The 22,057-nt window shown below is 44.9% G+C and overlaps 1 protein-coding gene across 2 annotated transcripts in view; it reads right to left on the reverse strand.

Moving 5' to 3' along the window:
• mrpl23 (mitochondrial ribosomal protein L23) overlaps positions 1 to 22,057 on the reverse strand; it is a 47,620-nt gene that overhangs the window by 17,917 nt on the left and 7,646 nt on the right. For both annotated transcript variants that reach the window (XM_078949141.1, XM_011492939.4), the window contains exons 3-4: positions 5,444 to 5,526; positions 643 to 716 (exon numbers count right to left, since the gene is read on the reverse strand). In XM_078949141.1, the coding sequence (XP_078805267.1) occupies positions 643 to 716; positions 5,444 to 5,526 (157 nt within the window). The remainder of the gene's footprint in view (positions 1 to 642; positions 717 to 5,443; positions 5,527 to 22,057) is intronic.

Raw genomic sequence — 22,057 nt, forward strand, 5'->3', positions numbered from 1 at the left:
AAAGACAACTGTACTGAAGTAAAGTTTCACCAAAACATCACACAACCAAACGCAAAACAACTGTAACAAACTGTTGAAACAACACAGGGGGTCGTTTCACAAACAAAACCCTGAAGTCTAACAGATAACTGCACTAAGGTTAAGAAGAAGGCGATCAAGACTACATTTGAACAATTTATGTCCTTTTGTTTGTTTTAAACCATAGTCACCTAGAGGGGCGTCATGAAAATGGAACGTACCAGTGGTTTGCGTGTGGTAGGTGTATCACAAAGTATTGGTAAGGCTGATGGAAGTCACAGATGTTTGATGCTTTCAAAAAAGTGTAACCCAAACAGACGTGCGACCGAGCCGCAGACTTCCATCTCTGCACAAGTCTAGTCCACACATTAGACCCCTACGGTAAACAGTGGGATCATGTGAAGAACATTAGCTGATGAAAGTAAACACTGCAGTATTCAGAATGTTAACCGACTTAACTCAGTAGATTACAGGATAGTAACCTGTACCTCTACCTGTACTTTTCTGTCATTTATTAAGTACATGTGGTTGAATGTAGTATAACTGTAAAAGCATTGAGACAGAGATGTTAGTGTTGCTCCTAAAGGATCTGAGAGTCTGATTACGTGTTGTTAATCTTCTCACCAGCTGAACATAAGCTACTTTGTAGTCTGGCTTCTTGACCTTCTGGTTCAGGTGGTTCCTCTTCTTGTTGGATCCTGGAAAGAAAGGGAAAAAGTTTTATAGCAGAAGGGAAAGAGAAGGGCTCAACCACGAAACACTGGAAATTCCAGCAGCTGTGTCATCTTTTAATGAATCAATAGTAGCTAATAATAATTATGGATTTATCTGCTTTTCCAGACGCTCAAAGTTCTTCCAATGTGTCCATCACTCATCCATACTTGGTGATGGTACCTACTGGTGCAGCCACAGCTGCCCCGGGGCAGACTGATGGGGGCGTGGCTGTACGCCATCACCGGGACATTCATACGCATTCACACACTGGTGGAGCCACACTGGAGGCAGGAGGGTGAAGTGTCTTGCCCAAGGACACTGACTGTTGGCTGGGGGGAGCGGGGATCAAACCCCCGACCCTTCCATCATTGGCCGACCTGCTCAACCGCTTGAGCCACTGCCGCCCAACAGCAGTCCATCTGAGCTCCATTTAGCTTGTAAAAAAGAATTTCGTAGGTTTCTCCAGTGAAACAAAGACTGCCGTGTTTTTCACAAATTATTTTGATCCCGTTTGCTTCCTCCAAGTCGCCCAGCTCTGGAGCGGACCAAATAGCTCTGGTCCAGCTCTAAAATCTGAGTCTGGAATCACCTGGAAGTTCCCATCAGTGTTAGGAAAGGCTGGGCATTCCTGAGGATACAACACCACACCTGACAGGTGAGTCCATAAAAAAACCTTGAAGAAGACCTGTTGGCTGGGAGGAAAAAGGTTTTTCTAACAGAAGGAGAAGGTGAAACTAAGGGGGCTGAATTATGAACGGTCCTGGGACCATCAGACAATGCATGTGGTCTCTAAAATGGGTCAAAGCTGTCCGGTTAACAAAAAAGTTCAAATGCATTTCCCAAAGCAGATCATTTTACCCAGGATTCAGAGTCTCATTGGGATGAGGGTTCACATCTTTTTCAGAGTTTGAGCAAAAACAACAATCCCAAGGAAACTGACTTTAGGACAAACGTACTAAAATATGCAGGAACTGGATTTCAGAGAAGAGCAGTTGGTTTTACACAACCATGAATTTGATTAGAGTGTTCTTATAACAGAAGCACCATCCAGGTTCTACAGATGCCGCCTGTCAGTTGAAACCAACAGAGTTTAGCTCTGATACTCGATGCCTGACGAGGACAGAAAGTTTAACTCATTAGAGTCAATGTTTACGTTTCTGCAGGGATGGAATAACCCACCGAACATAAAGCAGGCAATGACTCTTGGAACTGTTAAGAACATCTAAAAACTATGACAGTAAATGAACGTTCAAATGAGTAATAGGATGAAGCAACTTAAAATCTACTATTTTGAACTGACTGACAATTATTTGGTCATTTTACTTGTATATATTTTTTGTGTAATGTATACCAACTTGTTCTTTTATAAACTAGGAGTGCAGGAAGAATAGCTACCCCTAGAGCTGCACAAAATGCGGAAAACCCGTGATTTGCAATATTAACGATGAATATTGCGATGACGATATAACCTGCATTACATGAACAAATAGCAAAACAACCAAAAACATTATTTCCATTTCACTGCAACAGTTTAAATAAGGGTCAACGTAACTTAAATTATACTCCAAATGACCCTCGCCTACATAGGAGGCGAACATCTAACATAGAAGATCTCCGTCCGATTGATCAACAACCTGTAGGCGCCATCTGATTGGTCAAAAGCATAAATGGATGTATTTGATTTGTTAAATACTTCAAGCTGCCATGACATTGTTTTAGAACATTTAAGGAAACCACTTTTGGGATATACTTCTTGCACAGCTCGATTTTGCGATAACGCTAAATTAGCGATTTATTGTGCAGGCCTAGCTACCACGCTGTTGGAATGAAGATTCCTGACCAATGAAAACCCTCATCTCCTCCTCCAACAAGCAGCAGTGGAACTAAACGACGTTTTCAGGTCATTTGATCACAAACACGATCAAATCAAATGAATCGGTGAATTCTGGTCAAAGGTTACTGGACGCTCCTCGTTTGCAGTGCAGGGAGATGATCAGCTGGAGATGTTGGCTGAAGACAGGAGACCTCATGCTGACAGCGTCTGTGTGAAGACGCCATTTACAAAAGCATCTGATGCAGTTTAGGTTAAATCCAATCAATAAAAGTAGTAAAAGGATGTTAAACCTGTGCCTGCGACCGTTCGCTAAACAGAAGGTTGCTGGTTAACTCAACAGGAGCTGAGTATCTGTCGTTTCTATGGAAACGGTTTATGACATTAAAAACAAGGGAAACATTCCACTATAATTACTCATTCATAGGTTTATGTATGGATGTGTGTGTGTGTGTGTGTGGGTGTGTGTGTGTGTGGAACACAAAGCATGCAATCACCACCCAGACAGTCGGCAGCACAGGGAAAGCCCTAGGTGAGGTTGTTAAACCCCCGTTCACGCCACCGAGGGTAAGTGAAGCCCCAGTGTGGGTGGTAGACAGGAGTAACCAACGGTGTGTGTAAAGGTTGGGTGTGTGTCTGTGTGTGTGGGTGTGTGTGTGCGTGTGTGTGTGTTGCTGAGGAAATCCATAGAGGAACACTACAACCTGACAAGGAACAAAGTGAGACCATGACAGGTCAAAAAACCCTTCTGTCACACACACGCTCACATGCAGACGCACACACACACACACACACACCCACATACACACACACACACACTCCTCCCCTGCACAGCTCCTATAATAACACATACTGGCACACAGGAAAACTTTCTCCAACTTTCAGATTGCGGTCTGGCAGCCAGCTATCACATTACAAATCCCAGGCTCCAGAGGTAACCATGGCAACACCTTTCAAAATAACACCACCGCACAAGGAGGTACAAGGAGTTGTTTGAGCCCCTCACGCACCCCAGCCTGCTGCTGTTTTTCAAACAGCCAATGGAGCAAAAGCCGACACAGAAAGGAACGCCTCCTCTGACGCTTGTCGGGATAACCTGGGGCCCTGGCTGGCTCCGCCTCTTTTTCTACTGTGTTCCCCTAATGCTCTCAGCTTTGCCTAAACTAACCTCAGTGAGTTCTCCTTCTGTTCATTTCAGAAGAGAACCACAAGTTGGGATCTCTGCATCTTCACAAAAATCTCATCACCTTGGATTTTACAATAAGCTTAAAAGTCCTAAAAATCATAGCAAAACCGTAGATTACTTAAGTAATTTGTCCTCATTTCCAATTCAAAGAGGACTTTTATTTTAACAAACAACTCAGAGTCTGAGTGCAGATCAACAGCTTCAGAGCGTTACCCCTAAAGATGCCAGAGAATAAATACAAAATGGTTGGTAGCGAGGAGAAAGGTGCATCTTCAGGCGGCTTAAGGTCAGATTCAAAGATTCTATATCGTCATCTGAAACTAAATTTGTGACTGTTGTCCTGGAACAGAAATTACAGAGCAAATAAGATAAGATATGGTACATAAGATGGGAGCTATGTGGGAAGGACACCCCGGTGTGGACAGCAGTCCCAGATGTTCAGCAGAAAGACATTTAGGCTGAGACGACCAGGTCCAGCCTCCAAAGACCTTCATGTCCATGTCCGCCCCACGCACCATAAAAAAGTCAAATATTGGTATCTGGATACTGAGGATACCAGTGTTAAAGTTGGCGTTACCTAAATAACTACAGATGTCACTACGACCGTCTCATTGAACCGTTCATTTTGAACACCAACCACAAAAAACCAACAGTGACTTCGAACATCCCACTCATCCTGTGCGGGTTCTCTTTTCACAAGTCCAAATAGAATCTCACCGCCACGTTGAAACCAGCCGACAGTGATTGGTCCGAGTCGAAGTCATCGTATCCATGGCAACAACTGTTGCCAAACTGGAGCGAGCTCTTTGAAGTCCCCACCTCTTTCCACGCCTCTATTTCTTGAACGCAGCGTTTCCATTGACTATGAAACTGCACAAATTGGCTTTAGGATAATAAATTTGCCTCATGGAAACACTTCAATTAAGAAAAAAAATCTTTCATCAAAAAAAGGTTTTTGTGTTTGGAAAAAGTGGTTTATGAGGCGAAATAGACATGTTTCGCAAAACTGCAATGGAAACACTTTTTTCAAGTTCAATGAGTCACATGACCAACAACTCTGCACGGATAGACAGTTTGCATCCTTTTTCCTAACCCTTTGGGGCTGCAGGGTTTTACTGAGGCATTTGATTGCTCAGTTAAAACCTTGTATAACTTGCGATAAAGAAAGGAAAATATCTTTAAAAAAATTAGGATTAGAAAGAAGATGTTAAGAAGAAGGTATCAGAGCAAGCATGGCCAATACAATTAGTAATAACTGCCCATTTGTCAATGGAAGTCTGTGGGATTTTGGCTTCTTGAAACAGCAGGTACTATATATTATTATTATTATTATTACTTCTGTTTGGGAACACGAGAGGGGAGGAGTTGAGCTGTCCATTGTTTGTACAGTCTATGGTCTGAACATGGCAGTGCACTGGTTGGTTGTGTATTACGTGTATTCAGTCTCCATTTGTACTGTTTGGTTTCTACTCTGTCATTTATGCTCATCATTTCTTGAAAACGAGACGTTCCATCTCTAGGGGTTGATCCTCCCACTTCAGTTCAAAGTGTAAATAAATAAATGAATGTAGTACACCACTGTTTTGACTAGATAAGAGCAACACAGGTGTTAAAGTTGTAAAAAAAAAAAAGGAAAAGTTTGGCATGTCAAGAAAAGCAGAGTTATGTCATGTGGTCCGCTTGTACAAACTCACCGAACTGTATCCTGGTGCGAACTACTCCAACAGGGACATTGTAGATCTTCTCCAAGTAGTTCTTCACATCATATTTTGTCATTCTGTTCAAGAAAAAGAAAAGGGAGGTGTGAGATCATGAATTACCCTAAAATACAAACGTAACAATGAAGCTTGATAAATATCTGTTTGTCATGTTACACCATATCCACTATACTGACATCTATGCATCCAAACGGCATTCCCATAATCTCTGAAGGATTCAATATTTACAGTAAAAAGACAGGAGAGCGGTGTGCAAACCCATATTCAGCTCTCATTCTATGGACCATAAAGCAGAGACCGGAGAAATCTGAGTGTTCATCCTATTAGCCGTCTGCAAGTATTGATCGTGCCCGGTGAAACTCTACACAGGAAGTGAACAAAGCACCACCAGCGGGTCAGCCTCGCCAAGGGTAGCCCTCTGGGTAACATGTGGAACAGATTCCTCTGCCCAGTGGCGGAAAGGCTTTTAACTGATAATCAATCAGGCTAATTGGATTAGCCTGATAGAAAGCACTTCTCAAATGAGTCAGACAAAGTGCTTGATAGCAATTCTGTGGTCTGTCAAAATTGCCTTGCATGTGGTGTCTTCTATCACCTCATATGTTTCCTTGACAAAAATGCAAGCAGCCCTACACCGTAGACGGTTGCATATCAGACGGACACCTGCCTGCGGCGCTCCGTCACCGTGAACAGGGAAATATCTTTCCATGCTGTCCAAACTATTATTCTGTCCTTTAGAACAGGGTCAGCTGGGGTCAAGCTCGCAGTCCAAACGGGAACTGTTGTACTTCACATACTGATAAAGTAAGTTTTGAAATGCAGCAGTGGGATGTTTTCAAAAACGAATAATGGTTCTGGACAGGAACCCTTACCGTAACCACATGATCCGAACTTCTGCAAGCCTGGTCTATGGTCCAGGGCAGGAAAAATATAGACTAGAAGCTACTACTGAGGTTCAGTGACCATAGTAAAAATCCCCCAGAATGCATCAGAGCATTAAAGACCACACTAAAACAGGTTGAACAGGTCCAATCAAAGCCTAGAGGTCTAGTATCAGTGGCATACTAGGAAAGCCCAACCAACTGTGTGATACTCGGTGAAGGGCCAAACTGATACAGACAGACTGTAAATTCTGTGGTCCTGAAATAAGCCGCAAAAGAAAAATGCATGTCAACATTATGAATCAATATTGAAGAAACGTAAGCAACATAGGAAATGTGTAAAAAAAAAAAAAAGTTTAAAAAAAGGACAGGTAAATGTCAGATCAGCACAGATCAACCAGCCGTGGATGACAGATATTGAACTTTGATTAAGAAAACAGTATAAACTGCACCAATCTGTCTGTTCCTTCCAACTATTTTCATATATGTTCTCCGTAAAGGCTTTGAAAAAATCTTCAATTTAGTCTGACCAAAGGGGACAGAAATGATGATAACCACGGTCACCTGGAAGATCATTGGCCTACAACCAATAAAGATTTTATAAACCAGTAAAACAGTCTTTATTTTTAATAGAACCCTGGCACAGAAACACAAAGCAGAGTGCTATCATCCACTTTTCTGATCTCAAGAGCTCAGAAAAGTGGATTCATCTCTGGTTATTCTTTTAGGTAGACCAGTTCCTCCCTCAATAATGAGGTCTAGTAAAAATCAAGCCTGGCCAGCCTTTACTGGGACAGAAGTCCTTTACTCTCTGAGCTTAAACTGATAGTTTGCTTTAACTCTAAATGTTTTCGAAAGGCGTTCTGAGCCCATAATGACACAAAGATGTCTGGCTTGGTGTGCTACATCGTATGGAAGCGATTGTGTAGCGTAATTAAAAATAAAAGTCAATACCAGAAATGCTTTTTCATTTTCAAAATGAAGCTGCATTTTTGTGACTCAAATTAAAATGTAAAAGCAATTCACCAAAATGCTTTTTCATGTTCTTCCTCAACACTGCTTATTCTGTCACTTAATTAAAATGATAAAGATGGTATTTGACATTTCATTTTCAAAAAGTTCTCTGGTAAATGTGTAGCATAATTCATTTAGAAATGTCTAATTTGACAATTAAAATGGATTAACAGAAATGCTTCTTCATTTTCAAAATTTAACTGCATCAAATGACTCAAAATTAAAATGAAATGTCAGTCCTTTAAATTGCTTTTTCATTTTCTTCTTTAACATCGCTCATTCTGTGACAGAATTAAAGCGAAAATGCAAAGAGGGGATTGCATTTGCGTTTTCACATCCACCCCGCAAAATCTGTAGCAATATTCAATCCCAGTCAGCGTTTCCAGGGGGGAGGCGGGGCGTTGACGTCAGTGCTCACTGTTCTTCTGCGCACTTTGTCCTCCCGGCAGTGTTGCTAGATTGGGAAGTTTTGGTTCTAAATTTGAGGGTTAAAATGGCTTTAGGGGAGTAGGCAAAATTTGGGTGATTTTAGGGTAGGTCTGGCAGTTCTTATTATCTTATGAAAATATATTACCGGACTGTGTGGCTGTTGGAGTTCTGCGAAACTTCTATGTATTGGAGCTCTGTGAACGCAGCAGGCCGAGTGTGGGAGGAGCTACCAGCTAATGTTTTTAGCCAGATCACTACATGTAGCGTGTCTGTGTCACTCGCTATCTCACAATGCGTGGTAGACACGGAGAATGTGGAGAGATCATGTTTATTTGTTTTAAAGAGTTCTACATGGTAATCATGTTTCCGTGTTCGAGTTCATCCCAGAGATTCTCCCAGAGAGTCTAACTGGATCTATGATAAAGAGTTAGTGGCCATTAATGTTGTGGTCAAAGACATTCTTGGAGCAGAATTCCAGAAAACTGTGCATAACGTAGTCTTTTCTACCTTCATTAGAGTCCAAAACACGTTACACACCATTCCCACACAGATGGCATCGGAGGAGCCATGCATGGTACTAACCGGTGGAGTTCAGTGTCTAACCGAAGGACACGTCAACACAGAGAAACTACTGTTTCACAATGTAAAGATGAGGGGATTAACGGGCTCTGGGATTTGCTGCGTAATTAGTTTTTCTGATGACAGTTAATGACAACTACATTTTTGAATGATAAAGTATAAATAACTAAATAGAAGTCAGAAACCTGATTATGCAACTATGTAAAAATAAGTAAACCATAACTTTTCATGCAAATAATCTTAACCTCTTTAAGACAATCATGTGCAATGGATTGTGTACTGTGTGTGTACTGTATGTAGTAGTACAAATACGACTATGATTATAAGTAATTATAATGTGAAGACAATCGCATCATTTTCATGTATTTTCTTATTACCACCAGGACAGGCAGAGCAGGAAGTTCCTGGTCAGGGGTTCACCGCTCTACCATGGCTGCACCAGTTTGAATAGTTTCATACCTTCATTTGTTTTTAACTGGTTTTTTTTGTCCCTCTTGAATTCAGAAGCTAACTGTGGGCCTAACACGCTGCTGTGGCTGGTGTTTTAAAATAACCCAAAGTCTGGCTCTGCTTAGGATTTCAATGGGAATAACAAGCAAAAGCGAACGCTGATGCAAAGCCTAAGCAAAAGAAACGAAGGGTGTGAATAAAAGGAAAGCTTCAGCTCCTTCATGGACCCAAAGAACTGCTTTCATGATTTACTGGTTTATCCAGCTCACCAGTTTTCTTCTGTCAAACCAAGATCTGTTTCCAAAGACGTGACAGCAGACGGGCTTTCCAACAGATCTGCAGCCATCTCTCACAGAGCCGCTGCCTTGCTGCGAGGACGAGGCAGACGTGAAGCAGAGCGGAGTGACCGGGCTGCTGGAGATCACAAGACCAGCACAGAACCATTAGTCAAGGAGGAAGGTTTTCCTAGAAAGCAGGGACAGGCCGCTGGAAGAGAGGAAAAGGCTTTAAGGAAATGTCAGGTCTCCTGTGGATCATTAGCAGAGGGTTCAGTGATCCTGATTAATGAGGAGAGCATTTTGTGAATACTCCCTATATTTACCACTCCATTCATCAAACCACCGCAAACGCTGACACGGTGCGTCTGCAACCGGCCCTGCCACAGCGGACCCCACCAATACACAAGTCATGGCTGGGGGGGGGCATCACAATAACCCTTTCCAAAAGTAAAGATCCACTCTCATGAAAATGGCGTTTTGAGTGTTTTTAGCATGTTCTTGTCGCATTTCTGTCATGAAGGAGGACACATAAACAGGAAATGAAGATTAAAACTGTATTTCTGAGGATGCATCCACTCTCAGACAGGTCCATGAACACCTTCAGGGCTCCAGACTAACTTTTTTCACTAGGAGCACAGTGGCCCCTAACTGAAAATTTTAGGGGCGCAACCAGAAAATTTAGGGGCGCATACCGTAAATCAACATGCTAACCATATCTACTAATTTCCACTGTATTACTAATAAATACATTAATAATAGATGCAGAAATTACAATGAGCTGTTTCAAATTCAGTGTCACATTTTATTCTGCACTTTTGAAGATGCAACAAGAAGGTAAACTGACAGCACCATCACTGTCATGACAGTACAAAAAGTAAAGAAAACTGATGGAAATTTATCTTTGTGACACCAAATAGGTGCAGCCAAGATGCACAATAAGCGTGTTTGAGATCACCCAGGTGAACTCAACGCTGCGCAGATCACCTGGTGTGTGACATATATTTTTGTTTTTGCTCCAACATCAACTGTCAATCATCACAAAAATATTGCGAGAAAGGGGTGGAAGCAAGGGGCAAACCTACCCGGACACAGCTGGAAACTGAACTGACTGAAAGCTGCCCTATTGACTACAAAACAATGCATTATGGGACATGTGTCCTGATGGTTTTTGTAGTGGAGTGATTAATTAAAATAATTTAAAATACCAATTCATTAAAAAAGGCTACATGTATTATAAAACATTAAAATAATCATAAAATATATAATAACACAGATCATACTAAGGGGGAGATTCAATATTGATTTTCATTGATTTTCATTGTTTCGCGGATGACACTCAGCTCTATCTGTCCAGTAAACCCAACTCTTCTATTCCACCTGCCTCCCTCTCCTCCTGCCTGTCTGAAATAAAAACCTGGTTCACCCTAAACTTCCTCAAACTTAACAGTGATAAAACCGAATTACTCCTCGTAGGTTCCAAATCCACCCTTTCCAAAATTCCTAATTTTAACATTTCCATCGATTCCTCTCCAGTTTTCCCCTCCCCTCAAGTAAAGAGTCTGGGTGTCATCCTTGATAGTACATTATCATTTCAATCCCACATCAATAGCATTACTCGGTCAGCCTACTATCATTTACGTAATATTAATCGACTCCGCCCCTCCCTTACCATCCACTCCGCCTCCATTTTAGTTCATAGTCTGGTCACTTCTCGTCTCGACTATTGTAATGCTCTTCTCTATGGTCTTCCCAACAAAACTCTAAATAAGCTTCAATTGGTCCAGAATTCAGCTGCTCGCATCATCACCAGAACCCCCTCCTTCCATCACATCACTCCCGTTCTCCAGCAGCTGCACTGGCTTCCAGTAGCCTTTAGGATTCAGTTCAAGCTCCTTCTCTCCACTTTTAAAGCCCTCCATAGCCTGGCTCCCTCCTATCTCTCTAATCTCCTCCATGTTAACACTCCCTCTCGCTCTCTTCGATCTTCTTCCTCCCTTCAGCTCTCTGTCCCTCCGGCCCGTATGGTCACCATGGGGAGCCGTGCCTTCAGTCGCTCTGCTCCCCAACTCTGGAACTCTCTCCCCCCAGACCTCCGTAACACTGACTCCTTTCTGATCTTCAAATCCAGACTCAAAACCTTTCTGTTCAAGCTTGCATTTCCGGAACACAATTTCTCATTTTCTGTCAGCTGATTTTATTAATGAATCCAATTTATTTATTGTTTTTAACTTTTGATTTTATTGTGTTTTACCTCTAACTTTGTACAGTGACCTTGGGTGTTTTGAAAGGCGCTTTTAAATAAAATGTATTATTATTATTATTATTAGAAGAATATTAAAACTAAATTGAATGTTAAGGACAACTCCAACTTCCTGTTCTCCTTCAGTCTTGCTGCACTGCAGATCCGGCCCCCCGGTTTCCCCAACGATCCAGGCGATGTGCCGGTTCATCTCAAACACGTCTATCGTTGCATTTTCCCCAACGTGTTTTCAGTGTGTCTCAGACTAAATCTTGTCACTCGCATATATTTAAAGTTCAATCCCCGTTAGCTGTCACGCATGTACGTGTGGGACATTTATTCTCCTCAGCTGACCCGAATCCCGCGGGAGCCGTGTGCTCCCGTAACGGCCGTGCATAACCGTTTGATGCGCCGCCGTAACCGTAACCAAAACCTAAACCTTCCTCCGGGTCTGTGCGACCCAGAGAAAAGTTCAGCACGGACTGCATGTATGTAGAAAATTACGAGCGAATAAATACGTTCTAAAGGAAAGTAAGGAACTCCTTAATGTGGTCCGGGGAGGGAGGGGGCTGTCAGGTTTCCTGCTTTCAAACCCTGTCATTGTCCCGCCCCCAATAGTCATATACCCCACTGTGATTGGTTGGTCAGCTCCGCGCACGACAATGAAAAAGTGTCATTCATACAAACTGGCGGCCTGCAGTAACATTAAACCTTCATATTAAGGCGGGGGCCGCAAAATATCATCTTGGGGCCCGCAAATAGCCCGCGGGCCGCGAGTTTGAGACCCCTGCTGTACACTCTGGCACTGGTACACTAGCCGCAGGTCTGAATAACGAATCAATAGTTCGCTTACCCATAGTTCAGACGCACATATCAGGTTGTGATGACATTTGTCTCCGTTTCCTTCCCACAGATGTTTACGCGCACTCGATTATCTCTAGGCCCCGCCCCCTCCACGCATTTTAGCCACTCACAGTGGCTTTCCCTATTCTTCTCACATGCAGTGGCCGCCTCACAGACAGGCATCACGCGAGTGTACGTGCTCGCGTTTGAGTATGTGCGCGAGTGTGTGTGCCTGCCTGCGTGCGTGTGCGCTCGCGTCTCATTGGTCATTTCATTGATCATTAACGTGCCCCTTCCACGTTTAATGTATAAAAAATACGAAGGGTGGGGGAGGCAAATTTACTGGTCGCGCATGTGCGACTGGATGTAAAATTCAGTCGCACACTCTCAAATTTTGGTCGCAAAATGCGACCAATTGCTCGCAGTCTGGAGCCCTGTCCTTTGTTGTTCTGGTATGAGCCGGAATCTGGATCAGAACCGGACGGCTGGATATCTACCATATCGCTGCCATTTTGGTTGCACTGCTAATGTTAGGTTGGGGGTGTGGGGGGCTGTAAGCTAGCAGGACAAGGATGTCAAAATAAGATTTTTCAGCAACAAGGAAAGAAAAGGGGGCGGGGTTGCTTTGTGCCAGTGGCCCCGCCCACATATCAGAGATGAATCTCTGATAAACTCCTGCCACTCTGCAGAAACTATGTCCAGATTTTTAGATTTTAGCTAAGAACGGCATCATCTTAACTAGACTTGTGAAAGTCATGTTTGTAATAAAGCTAGACAAATGAAAGGTCAAAACATTGATTTATTTTGTAAAATAAAACTGTAAAAAAATACAAACAAATTACTGATGAGAGAAAAGAATGAAATTAGAGTACAGGGGGTTCCTTTGAAACACATTTGGTACTAAAACTTACTTTTTCTGGCATTTAATGCGAGTTTATTAGGATGCATAAAAATCTTCCAATTATCATCAAAACCAACAGAATGTCTTCTTTCTGAATGTAATGCTCTTTAATTACAAAAAAACAAACATCTTTTAAATCCACAATTAAAGAAAAAAAAGGAAAAAATGGATTTTATGCCCAACGTTAACAACAATATATTGTTAATTGAATTCGTTTTTCTCCATGTACCACTAAATATGGAACTTGGACACCATTATGGAAAAAAGTCCTCGATGGTGAACGTCAACCTGAAACCACACCAGATGAGTGACAGAGTTCCCAGAAATGTCATGAAGACCTAAGCATTCCATTTTCACAGCGTATGTGGAGCTGGACCGGCTCCGTTTCCTGAACCGATCACCTGTTCAGACAGATACAGTCTGGGCTCTAGAACCAAACTCCCCTCAAGGGTTGGACTCTGGAGGTACCCACGGCAATGGGTAAGATGGAATAAAAAACGTCCACACGTACACTTCAACCATTTACTTAATGTCATTTCTGACAAGAAAAGCAGCCCCAAACCCCCTAAAATCCACCGATTCGTGCCGTTGGTGTAAGCAGTCCAGGAGTTACAGTAGGTCAATGTTGGTGTCGCCAGTGTTGGTGTTTCAGGTTAGAGTAAGTTTATTCTACAGCCACATCCACGACCGTGCTCCACAGTGAGAGGCCTCTATTGGAAAGCTGTTTCATGTCTGAACATGTTCAAACTCCAATGGCTACAAAATAGCCCCGCCTGCTGAAAGCTGAGCCAGGATATGCTGAGATTGTATGTAAACAAGGCTAAACTGGGACAGAGGGCTTTGAGCCGACAATAGTGACGCCGCATCTGACCAGCATCTGCGGATAGAGACTCGTCTGATCCATGCTGCAAGCTGCCTTCAGCAACTGCTAGGGTTAAAGGCGTCCGTCCTCGGCAACGGCTAGATATTTATACACAAACACATGTGCTCCAAAGACTCCCCATCCCAGATGGTGAGAGAACCTCAGTCATCAAGCTCAGACGGGCATCACACGTCACAGGAGACCAATCAGGTTCAATTATAGCTTGCTGTTGAAAAGCAGATTTGAAATAAGGACTCCAGATTTAATGTTGGAAATTTGTCATCATCGTTTCTAACTCCACTGTTGAAGGTGATGCGTCGGACAATAAGTCCTGGAGTGGAAAGTAGAGCTTGTACGGATCAAATTGATCTGTGGTGTTGTCTTGCGACGCCTCGTTAAAGGTTGGTGTAACAATGGGTCGTTTCGACCCCCCCCCCCCAACTTTATTAGCTGTATTATATGTTAACCCTCTCCAGCAATGACTTCTGCGTATTTTTGTTCTCAAACGTAAGCCGACGCCCACCCCAGTGAGATTGTTAGTATCATTTGCAGTATTTTAAGGTGCTCCAATTACAACTGTGCTTTGAATACATGGGAAAGTAGGTGAAAGGGTATCTGGTTCCAACAAAGTTAAACAACAGACAAAAGCAACTTTACAGTTTTTCTCCAAGCTGACAGAAAACCACATGACATGTTCCACTGACGAGTCATTGTAGGGTAAATAGTGCTATCAGTGTGACACACACACACAATCACTTCAATATGACACACAACGGGCTCTGACACACAGCACAAGGTCTTTGAAAGAAGGACACAAAAACTTTCTTTCCAATCAGAAATTAGAGGTGTGGTTTGGCTTGTCAGGAACAGTCAGGTAAAGAAGCCAGCGACTGTTCCTTGGCTGATCCATGACCCAAAACACCTCATTGTAAAGATGAACAGGGCAGCGTTCATGATGAACTAGCTTTGAAGGAGTCTCCATCGTCAATACAGCAGAATCTTGTTTGGGTTTTGTGTTTGCATAAAAAAACGCCACCATTCTTCAGACTCACTGAAATCCTCATCAGAACTTGGGAGTCTTTTGGAGTGGACCCACGTTGGACCTGGTCTCCCACCATGACCTGGGGCCTCATTTATAAACGTTGCGTACGCACAAAAGAAGGCGTACGCCACTCTCTACGCAATAAGTGAGATTTATAAAAAGCAAACTTGACGGGAAAATGTGCGGTCCTTCACGCAAGCTCTGACCCAGGCGTACGCACAAAAACGGGTGAAATGAGAAACGGCGACACCGTCGGCAGATGGAAGAAACACGTGAAAGTGAAAATGACAATCCTGCCTCTCAGAAATAACATGAAGACTTCACAAAGCAAGTCTGACAATTAACAGCTACACCAACACCCGTTTGATCGATCAGCAGTGAAACAAATAAAAAAAAATCAAACGAAAATTACAACAGAAATTCAAATGAACACTTATTTGCAAAAAGAAAAGTGAAAAATGTTCTGCAATATTGGCATGTTGTGCAATTCATCCTCATAAATAATATATTTAACAGAACGAAATAATGTACAAAACTGATATTCCCGTCAATGTGTCCGTCTGGAGGAGCAGATATAGGTGCGGGCGTGCGGACGGACAGATGCATTAATTGTCCACTGGGGAAAGTTGTTTTCATAGTAAAACATTTCTTCATAAGCTACAGAATTATGGTATTCATGCATATGCCTTTAGTTTGTTTTATTTTTGATAAAACAATGTATGGCGTATGTCTCAACCATTCAGAAAGCAACAAGAAATTACATTTGCTGATCAATTTCCCATTTCCACGTGGATTATTACCGACATCTGTAGCTTGTCAGATGTAATTAAATGGAGGGAAATAAAATGCCCCATCACAATGCGTAATGACGCACAATGGCTGATCTGGCGCTCTTAATAGAAGATGTGGCAAATGGAAGAATTCAGAGTGAACGCATCTTTAGACAGCAAGAAGACTTGCTGGCAAACGAGGACGACTGGCTCATGAGCCGGTTCCCACTTCCTCCAGCCGTCCTGTTGGAGCTTTTGGGGGGGTGTCACCCGGTGCATCTGGCGCGTCGTGTCCCCCTCCGCCTCAGTCACCGCTCCACTAAGGGATTCCCCAATAATTGCCGCCAGTCTGTCTTCCAGAGGGGTCAGCTCCGGTCCCCCCCCCCCCGTGGCAGAGACACTCTGGCGATGCAGCGCTAGACGTCTTTCCCCCCTGACTTCGATGTCCGACAATTTCTTTTTTATTTCGGCCACGGTCCAAGGTTGTGAGGCTGCAGCATTTACGCCGTCTGCCACCGTTTGCCGCTCACGTGCCTTTTTGGCATTAGTAATGCCCACACTGTGCCCTCCAAACAACACTTTTCTCTTCTTTTCCACCTCGCCAACGATAACTTCTACTTCACATTGAGTGAAGTTACGTTTTTTTGATTTCCTCTCCGTGTTTGCCATGGTTTCACAATCAATGAATATTCATTTGTGGGCGTTTCACGGACTATTTATGGGCAACTATGGGCGTGTCATGAAGCCGCAAAAGCTGCGCTGCATTTAGAATTGGTTGTGATTTATTAAGGGAAAGATGCGTAGGATGTGCGTGCGCACGGTTTTATAAATCCGAATATTTCTGTGCGTACGCACGTCCTATGTTTCATCCGTACGCCACTTCTGACGCAAATCCTACGCAAAGTTTTAGAAATGAGGCCCCTGGGCTGGATAGGCCGGCGGCTTGGGTGTTCCTGTACAATCCATATCTGGCGGCTCACTTTCTGTGTGGTGGGGGAGTCCATAACATCTGAGGTGGGGGGCCTGTGTTTTCGGGGGCGTGGGCAGGGTTCCCTATGGAAGGGCACCGGGCCACCCCAAAAATGTTCCATTGTTGCCAATAGCAACTGGAGCCCTGTCGTCTTGTTCGCCTTCCCTGGGCCCTGTCGGGGGGCCCCCACCGGTCTGTGGTGTCCGCTGAATAAAGGCCTGTTCACACCGGGACGAATTTCGCCGGCGATTTTCGCCGACGTTTAACGCCTCGTGACTAAACAAAGGGCACCAACGAGAGTGTGCACACCGACGCGAAAAAACGCCACGCGTTAAAGCGTCAAAAAAAAATAACGCCTCGGGTTCGTTTTTTTTTTTCGACGCGTCGCGTCGAAATCTACTCGACCAATGAGAATGGCGCTTTTGCTCACGTGTCTGGAGCTTCTGAAGTTACAGTAAAACACCACTTGGGGGCGCTCAAACACAAAACTGCCTTGCTGAGCACACATACCAGCGAAGAAGATAGACGCCAAGTAGCGTCTACACTGCCGTGAAGAAATAATGACGGACATTCTAAAATATCCCCGAACCAAGCACCAGTTGGAGCTACTGGTGCTTGAAATATTCATGTTTTCTTTGTTTGATTCTGACAAGCGCGTAAATCCTTGCTCTCTTCTTCTGAGTGAAAAGCGACTTTAAGAAGCGTAAAGTTGCGCAGCGCCACCTTGTGTACAGGAGTATTTCTGTTTTACATTAAGTGCCATCTAATGTCAGGGAATGAAATTGCATGTTCACTCCACTCATCGTCAGCGAAAATCGCCTGGGTGTGAACACAAAAAACGTGGCGAAAAACGCTGGCGAATAACGCCTGGCGAATATTCGTCCCGGTGTGTACGGGCCTTAAGAATCAGAGATACTTTATTGATCCCACACGTGGGAAATTTGTTAAGGTTAAGGTTCACATTTATTACAAAAGGGGTTTGTATTAACGCAGAGTAACAAACAACCCCCATCGTAAAAGAAAAAGACGTCCATCACAAGAGGCTCTCAGCTGCAATCTGTGTTCCTCTGCAAAAGAAAAACTTTGGAGTGACGGTTACTTCCCAAATGTCTGAGTTCTCAGATAGCTGGAGTGTTAGGAGTTCGTGAACACACGAACAGACTAATAAGAATCATGTTTTTGGTCTATTTTTTTATTCTTGTGGCATTTTTCCCATAATGGAGGACACAGATAAAGACAATTAAGACTAAAACTGTCTCAAGTATGTCTTTATTAAACTCACTGTGAATCAGGAGTAGATGAAAAAAAGCAGATCGCTCCCAGCTCCGCCCCTTTCTGATCGTCCACCTGCAGACCAACGGATCCATGAACGTCTCTGTTTTCCTGGTCTGAGCTGGAATCTGGATCAGAACTGGACGGATGGATGGACCTGATGCTGCTGCTGTTTCTGTTGCAGCGCTAAATGGTAAAAGGAGCCTATTCACAATGAAACGACTACTGGGAATGCTTTGGGAATAAATCAGAAGATGATCGGAGTGGGACTTTGACATTTATTGACATGGGCACTAGAAATGCCCACAAACCTGGCTGTCTGTAATGTTGAGATAAAGTCTAAAGAATAAAAGCTCAAGTAAACATGACAACAACCAACTTTCGGTTTGGTTAAGGTCTTGAAGCATCGGCTAGACTAAAATGCTGTGGAATTGGCAAACAGATGATTAAGTCAGCTTTCCAGAGTTTGCCTGTCAGCCAGCCATGTAAAAACACAGATGAACAAACGTGCAGCGAACATGCGCACAACATCAAAGTACACTGTGTGAGAGCGGCTTTGTGGTGAAAATGAAATAGGAGAATTATGCATTGTGTGGATGAAGTCAAAAGAAAGCCGCTGCTCATTGTTAGCAAAACTATAATCAGGTGGACTGAGGCATCAGCAATGTGCCTGAATTCTCCCTTCTACACAGACGACGCCTGCACACAAGTCCTCCCTCCAAGTATGAAGATGACACAAAAACGGTGTTAAAGAGGGCAGCAGAAACCTGACACTTCCACGGAAAAAAGGACGTTCCGGGACAGAAACCAGCTGCAGTATAGGATTTCAGGTATGGCTTAGATTTAAGGCTGATAAATAACGAAAGGAAAGATCCTCAGGAGGCCCTGGAGAACCTCTGGAGAACCTCTGGAGAACCTCTGGAGAACCTCTGGAGAACAGAGAGAGAACGAATGAAATGTGGCTTTGAGCAGGGACGTCCGTGTCACATGATCAGAAATCAGGTTTGATCACATCATTTCTGACTCCATTAGTCAGGAATTGGATTTTTATTTCTCTCTTTTTTGGATCAGCGCGTTATATTTCAAATAAATTCCTTGTAGTGAAGCCGGTTACCAAGACAATCCTACATTTTGTGGTACAAGCACCAGACTTGGCATGGATGCACCTCAGGATCTCCTCTTTTAGAAAAGCATCTTAGAAAACCCAAGATTTTCAAATATATACACTATATAGTTAGTATACATAGCAGTATTCTGGACGGCGCTCGCCATGCTGCCGACAGACGGCAGTGAGACGCTGAGAAGGGCGGGCTGTAGGGAAAGGTGAATAAAACTAAAACTGATCTGACAAATGGTTACACTGATATGAGAGGGTCATGAAAACTCCTAATCAGGCTACATACCAGGATTTTAGAAAAAAGTCATTTTTAATACAGAAATGAGTCACATGATCAAAAATATTCTGAAGATCTGAAAGCTTCAATCACCAGCTGTTCTCACACGACTAATTCTGACCCATTTTCAACTATTTTTACTGGATAGTTGAAGCTATTTCCCAGACGCCATGTTAAAGTGTTTAACGATAAAAGGAGGAGAATCCTATCAAACTAGAGACCAACCCCTTTGCTACCGTATACGTGTGTAGATATTGGATCGGGACTCGGTATCTGCAGATCCTGAAAATCAAAGGACTCTGAATCGGATCAGGGTCGAGGAATTCTGATGGGGGGTCTCCAGCTGGGGGGGTTGGAGCTCCTTTACCTGCTGACTGTACACCTTTGATATTTGACAGCATGTTAAATACTTCTGCAGCACAAACGTTCAGGAACACAATCCTACTTTTATCAATCAGACAGTAAGAGAACCGTGAGAGGAACACCGCTCTGGTGCCCCGGACTAAGAGACTTTGGATTCGGAGCAAAAGATGAGGAAAAAGCAACAACCAGCAAAGCAGGACTGGATGCTTCTGCTGTTGTGTGTGTGTGTGTGGGAAAACTTCAGTGTCCCCAAGATGAAGGCCACCGCACGAAACGGTCCCACCGGTGCCAGAATTAACAGAAGCTCCGACTCAAGACAGTGCCCACACTTACACCGCCTACCAGCAGGAATGCTAAGTGTGCCAGAGTGATTCAGGCTGATGGATGAGCCGCTGTGGGAGTGACGTGTGCTCGGTGTCGTTGCCTCCGTGGAAGTGACGTGTGCTCGTTGTCGTCTCTGTGGGAGTGACATGTGCTCGGTGTCGTCTCTGTGGGAGTGACGTGTGCTCGTTGTCGTCTCTGTGGGAGTGACGTGTGCTCGGTGTCGTCGTCTCTGTGGGAGTGACGTGTGCTCGGTGTCGTCTCTGTGGGAGTGACGTGTGCTCGGTGTCGTCTCTGTGGGAGTGACGTGTGCTCGTTGTCGTCTCTGTGGGAGTGACATGTGCTCGGTGTCATTGCCTCTGTGGGAGTGACGTGTGCTCGTTGTCGTCTCTGTGGGAGTGACGTGTGCTCGGTGTCGTCGTCTCTGTGGGAGTGACGTGTGCTCGGTGTCGTCTCTGTGGGAGTGACGTGTGCTCGTTGTCGTCTCTGTGGGAGTGACGTGTGCTCGGTGTCATTGCCTCTGTGGGAGTGACGTGTGCTCGTTGTCGTCTCTGTGGGAGTGACGTGTGCTCGGTGTCGTTGCCTCTGTGGGAGTGACGTGTGCTCGGTGTCGTCTCTGTGGGAGTGACGTGTGCTCGGTGTCGTCTCTGTGGGAGTGACGTGTGCTTGGTGTCGTCTCTGTGGGAGTGACGTGTGCTCGGTGTCGTCTCTGTGGGAGTGACGTGTGCTCGGTGTCGTCGTCTCTGTGGGAGTGACGTGTGCTCGGTGTCGTCTCTGTGGGAGTGACGTGTGCACAGTGTCGTCTCTGTGGGAGTGACGTGTGCTCGGTGTCGTCGTCTCTGTGGGAGTGACGTGTGCACAGTGTCGTCTCTGTGGGAGTGACGTGTGCTCGGTGTCGTCTCTGTGGGAGTGACGTGTGCTCGGTGTCGTCGTCTCTGTGGGAGTGACGTGTGCTCGGTGTCGTCGCCTCTGTGGGAGTGACGTGTGCTCGGTGTCGTCTCTGTGGGAGTGACGTGTGCTCGATGTCGTTGCCTCTGTGGAAGTGACGTGTGCTCGGTGTCGTCTCTGTGGGAGTGACGTGTGCTCGGTGTCGTTGCCTCTGTGGGAGTGACGTGTGCTCGGTGTCGTCTCTGTGGGAGTGACGTGTGCTCGGTGTCGTCTCTGTGGGAGTAACGTGTGCGCAGTGTCGTCTCTGTGGGAGTGACGTGTGCTCGGTGTCGTTGCCTCTGTGGGAGTATGGTGTGTTCGGTGTCGTCTCTGTGGGAGTGACGTGTGCTCGGTGTCGTTGCCTCTGTGGGAGTGACGTGTGCTCGGTGTCGTCTCTGTGGGAGTGACGTGTGCTCTGTGTCGTCTCTGTGGGAGTGACGTGTGCTCGGTGTCGTCTCTGTGGGAGTGACGTGTGCTCGATGTCGTTGCCTCTGTGGGAGTATGGTGTGTTCGGTGTCGTCTCTGTGGGAGTGACGTGTGCTCGGTGTCGTTGCCTCTGTGGGAGTATGGTGTGTTCGGTGTCGTCTCTGTGGGAGTGACGTGTGCTCGATGTTGTTGCCTCTGTGGGAGTATGGTGTGTTCGGTGTCGTCTCTGTGGGAGTGACGTGTGCTCGGTGTCGTTGCCTCTGTGGGAGTGACGTGTGCTCGGTGTCGTTGCCTCTGTGGGAGTGACGTGTGCTCGGTGTCGTTGCCTCTGTGGGAGTGACGTGTGCTCGGTGTCGTCTCTGTGGGAGTGACGTGTGCTCGGTGTCGTCTCTGTGGGAGTGACGTGTGCTCGATGTCGTTGCCTCTGTGGGAGTGACGTGTGCTCGGTGTCGTTGCCTCTGTGGGAGTGACGTGTGCTCGGTGTCGTTGCCTCTGTGGGAGTGACGTGTGCTCGGTGTCGTCTCTGTGGGAGTGACGTGTGCTCGGTGTCGTCTCTGTGGGAGTGACGTGTGCTCGGTGTCGTCTCTGTGGGAGTGACGTGTGCTTGGTGTCGTCTCTGTGGGAGTGAC

The sequence above is a fragment of the Oryzias latipes genome, chromosome 6 (assembly GCF_053564925.1).
Source record: "Oryzias latipes strain Hd-rR chromosome 6, Olatipes_Hd-rR_3.1".
NCBI classification, from domain to species: domain Eukaryota; kingdom Metazoa; phylum Chordata; class Actinopteri; order Beloniformes; family Adrianichthyidae; genus Oryzias; species Oryzias latipes.